At 52.2% G+C, this 5000-nt stretch overlaps 1 protein-coding gene across 1 annotated transcript in view; it reads left to right on the top strand.

Annotated features, from left to right (window-relative positions):
- LOC133641160 (mitochondrial amidoxime-reducing component 1-like) overlaps positions 1-5000 on the top strand; it is a 30047-nt gene that overhangs the window by 10833 nt on the left and 14214 nt on the right. Inside the window, exons 3-4 of the mRNA XM_062035069.1 lie at positions 1-130; positions 4592-4735. The exon at positions 1-130 is cut by the window's left edge and continues 33 nt beyond it. Of these exons, the coding sequence (XP_061891053.1) occupies positions 1-130; positions 4592-4735 (274 nt within the window). The remainder of the gene's footprint in view (positions 131-4591; positions 4736-5000) is intronic.

Here is a 5000-nt window from a genome sequence, read left to right on the forward strand (position 1 = left end):
CGGCGATGAAGCGTCTCGTTGGTTGGTTGACTACCTGGGGGCCGAGAAGACTTTACGCTTGGTGCACTTTGAAGCCACCATGAGGGCCAGGAAGGCTGCGAACATGGAGCCTCTCTTCTCTCCAAATGAGGTGATGCTCATTTCTTCACTGATGATTGGGGGAATGTAACGTTAAATGCGTCCTGTTATGGACCGCCGTCACCATGGAAACAGGCTCCGCCTCTTTGCATGCCTTCAGGAGGCTGAGGTGGTCAATTTGGGTGTCTCCGCCATGGTCCGAACGCCGGACCTCATAGTCTACATCCCTAACTCGCCGTGTGACCACAAAGGGTCCTTGCCACTTGGCGAGTAATTTAGAGCTGGATGTCGGGAGTAATACAAGCACTTTCTCTCCCGGTGAACATTTTCTTAGCTGCGCCCCCTGTTATACAGGCACTGCTGGCATTGATCAGGCATCACTCCGCCGTTTGCAGCTTGTGCAAAACGCGGCTGCCCGTCTCCTCACCAGTACCAAAAAACGCGAGCACATCACCCCAGTGCTGGCCTCACTCCACTGGCTCCCTGTCCGTCACCGCATTGGTTTTAAATTACTTTTAATTGTTTTTAAATCCCTAAATGGTCTGGCCCCACAATACCTGACCGAGCTGCTGCATCACCATACCTCGTCTAGAGCCTTGAGGTCAGCTGACCAAATGCTTTTGGCGGTCCCCAGATCCAGGCTAAAGACCAGAGGGGACAGAGCCTTTTCCGTTGCCGCCCCTAAGCTCTGGAACAGCCTTCCCCTCCACATTAGGTCAGCCCAGAGCCTGGGGGTCTTCAAAACCCTCCTTAAGACCTACCTCTTCTCGCTGGCCTTTGACCCGAGCTGAGTCCGCCCACTAGGCCACCATTTCTAGTCCCCCCCCCTCCCACCCCTTCGTTTTAGTTGTATTTTTCAATTTGTCGCACTTTCATTATTTTTATTCTGCAAATTATATATATATTTTTAACTTCTTTATTCGACCCCTTTTACCGTATTGCATTTGCACTATCTTGTTTAGCACATTCATTGTGTATGTTCTTTGTTTGTTTTTTTGTTTTGCTTAGTTGTTTTTTTTGCTTTATGCTTTTTTTAACCTGTAAAGCACTTTGGTTCAATTTAAAAGTTGTTGAAAACGTGCTATATAAATAAAGTTGACTTGACTTGACTTGACTTGACTTGACTTGACTTGACTTGACTTGACTGACGTTCCTTGGCCCGGAGCAAATTCTCGCGTGACAAATGACCCACCGTGTGGAGTTTTGCTCTCAGGTCCATAACGTATTGTATTTCATTTTTGCTGGGGCTTGGACCTTCCTCCCAGCTTTCCTTAATGAGGTCCAAAACACAGTGTGGCTTCCTGCTGTACAATAATTGAAAGGGGGAAAACCCTGTGGAGGCCTGGGGAACCTCCGGCATTGTAAACAGCAGGGGATCCAACCATTCATGCCAATTTGGTTTGTCCTCGTGCACAAACTTACGGATCATGGATTTCAACGTCCTATTCAGGCGCTCCACCAACCCGTCGGTCTGAGGGTGGTACGCTAGATGCTAGTCCGAATGGATTTGATCCCCAATAATCCGTATAGCTCCTTTAACGTGCGTGACATAAAGGACGTGCCCTGGTCAGTCAGAATCCCTTACAGCATTCCGACTCGGGAGATGACCTGAAACAGCGCTTGCGCTACACTCTTTGCAGAGATGGAGCGCAGCGACACTGCTTCGGGATAACGAGTTGTGTAATCCACCAGGACTAGCGCAAAACGATATCCCCGTGTGCTCGGGTGAAATGGTCCGACGAGGTCCATGCCAGTCCGCTCAAACGGGACCTCCATGAGTGGTAATGGGGGTGGCCGCTGGATTGACCAGCTAGCAGTCCGGGCAGGCCGCGCACCAGCGGCGCAAGTCTGCCCGGATGCCTGGCCAATAGAAACGGACCATTACCCTGTGGAGTGTCTTATCATACCCCATGTGTCCGGCCATGGGGTGAAAATGCGCCGCCTGGAAAGCCATTTCCCGACGGCGTTTCGGTCACCAACAACTGGGTGATCTCCTATTCCTGTTTGAGTGTCACGACTCACTCTGTATAATCTATCTCTAATGACTGCAAAGTGAGGGAATACCCGCGCTGTTCCCGAGCGCACCAGCTGACCATCGATGGAAATCACTTGGTCCCAGGCCGAGCGCAGAGTGTCATCCCGAGACTGCTCGAGGGGGGAATCTTCCGTGGGGTGCCAGTGGGGGTCCCCCTCGGCAGTGTCGGATGAACCCACGTCGCCGATGAGAACCGTGCGGATATTCCCCTTTCCCACTGGTCATGAACGCACCCCTACACACTGCGTCACTAAATTGTTAAACCCCGCCCATTTGTTACCCAGGATTAAGGGGTGCGTAAGGTGCGCACTTACAGCAACCTTGACACTATGCTTTTGTTCGCCATATTAAATTTCCACCGGCACCACGGGGTATTTGTGCACATCCCCATGAACACATCTAATTTTCACCTGTGTTGACTTCCTCTGGTGGATCATAGACTGCTCGCAGCCCGAATCCACCATCGCCCGGTGTGTACTCCCTGGTATCCTTACCGGAATACAGTACGTCTCACCCAAGTCGGGGGAGAGTGCCGGAGGGCTGACAACCCGGATCCTCTGCCTCACCTCCACGCATGGAGGTCCCTGACGCACGTGCCCAGGCGTTTGAGGGCCGTCTGCGCGGGAAGCACTGTATCCGCAGCAGCCGGGACCTGCAAGGAAGCACAAGAAAAAGAGTCAGTTGCCGGACCTGAGGCGGGCGGTGCTGGACTGGACCGGCTGCACCGCCGCCGGTTCCGGATGCTGCGCCTAAAGCCGGAGGACCACCCATTCGTGTTGGGGCAACAGCTGCGGGATGCGGCGACGCGCTGGTTACAGCCGGGCGAGGGCGACGACCAGGTGATGGAGCGGCTGGTATCGCGGCGCGCCGCCGCCTCCTCTCGCTACGCGCTCGGTCTGCGCGGTGCCGGGCGCTCGGCTGCCTCCATGGTCCTTTCCCTTCGCGCCTCGCGATGCATCACCAGATGGTCCTCTGCGAGCGTCACTGCCGCTGCCAGGTCTTGGGGCCGGTGGTAGCGGACCCAGGCCGCCGTCCGCGCTGGGATCGCCTCCAGGAACTGCCCCGTGACCAGCCGCTCCATCACCTGGTCGTCGCCCTCGCCCGGCTGTAACCAGCGCGTCGCCGCATCCCGCAGCTGTTTCCCCAACACGAACGGGCGGTCCTCCTGCTTCAGGCGCAGCGTCCGGAACCGGCGTCTGTGATCCTCTGCGGTGCAGCCGGTCCGGTCCAGCACCGCCCGCCTCAGGTCCGGGAAGCACATGCGGGAGTCCACCAGCAGGCTAAGCGCCGCCCGCTACGCCTCCCCCGCCAGCAGCGGCAAAAGTCTCACGCCCCATTTTCCTCGGGCCATCCACACGCCGCCGCCATGGCCTCAAAAATGTCAATAAAGGCCTTCGGGGTCCTCTGTCTCCCCCATGCGTGGAACGAAGACGGCCGCCGATGTTGGCGGTGCCGCTCCAACCCGGTCCGCCAACGCCTGCCCAATTTGGGTCTGCTGGGCCAGCTGGAGTTGGAGCGCCTCTATCTGGTGTTGACTGGCCGCTGTCACCTCTGCGAGAGCCCGCACTAATGCTGCCAGGGGGTCGGCTTCCATCTTCGGCACTCATGTACGTTGGGCTCCACTGTAAAAGTCTCTCTGCTGCGAGGGTTCTCCTGAGTCCGATAGATCTTTGTGAGCCCGGTAGACAGTTTGAATACAATCTTTTTATTTTCATTCAACAGTCTGGATTGCTTTTCAGCAGTCTTTTTCAGGCGTGCGCTCTCTGTCTCCAACTCCCAACTCCAACCCCGTGTCTCGTTCCGGCTGCTGCTAATAAAGGCGACAGGTGATTAGATAACAAGGCCCACCTGGGCCATCTACTCACCTGTCGCTGTCTTCGAGGCTGGTCCTTGCACACTCCGTTCCGCGGCAGGCCCGCAGGCCACGCCCCCCTCCACAAGCAGTATTGAGTATTTGGTAGAATAGTAGTATTTAGTATTACATTAGTACCTAGTAGAATCGTCATATTTTGTAGTTGTCGTGAGTGACAAGAAGAAAAGCTTTGACCCATCTTGTGGGAAAGTCTTGTAGCACCACTTGCTGGTTTGCATGCATATTTATGACTTTTACACCTTCCAAAAATCAGTCCGAATATTTTTTGCAGCGGAACCCGAACCCCTTTTTTTTTCTTTTTTTTTACTCGAAATAATATTTAAAAATATAAAAAATAATACTAATGACCGTCAGCATATTTTCTAACTATTAAAAAGTAGTGTATAACTTTTGACAGGTCAGTGGTGTGTGAGTGACAGGTGAAAAGGGGGAGGGGTGTGTGTCTGTAAATGTTTATCCTGTTTTGGCCCCCAGTTGCCCTTGAGTTGGACACCGTGTGTCCATCCCTCACCTCCAGTACTACCACAAGACCTTCCTGTTAAAGCTGACTGTGTCCTTCAGGAGGTGGCGTACCCTGACTGTTAAAGCTGACTGTTGTCCTTCAGGAGGTGGCGTACCCTGACTGCGGGCCGGTGATGCTGTTGTCCCAGGCCTCCGTCAAGGATCTGAGCAGCAAGTTGGACAAGGAAGTCACCGTGGAGCGATTCCGTCCAAACATCGTCATCAGCGACTGTGAGGCCTTCGCTGAGGTAAATAGTTGTGTGTGCGTGCGCGTACATTATATATATATATATATATATAATATATATATTATATATATATATATATATATATATATATATATATATATATATATATATATATATATATATATATATATATATATATATTATATATATATATTTTTATTTTTTTTTTTTATTTTTTTTTTATGACTCACTTGTCATTGGCCCTAGGCAATAAAAAAACAACAGCAAAAATTGGGAAAACGGCAAGAAACACAATAAGAAAAAG

Source organism: Entelurus aequoreus, linkage group LG23 (assembly GCF_033978785.1).
Source record: "Entelurus aequoreus isolate RoL-2023_Sb linkage group LG23, RoL_Eaeq_v1.1, whole genome shotgun sequence".
NCBI lineage: Eukaryota > Metazoa > Chordata > Actinopteri > Syngnathiformes > Syngnathidae > Entelurus > Entelurus aequoreus.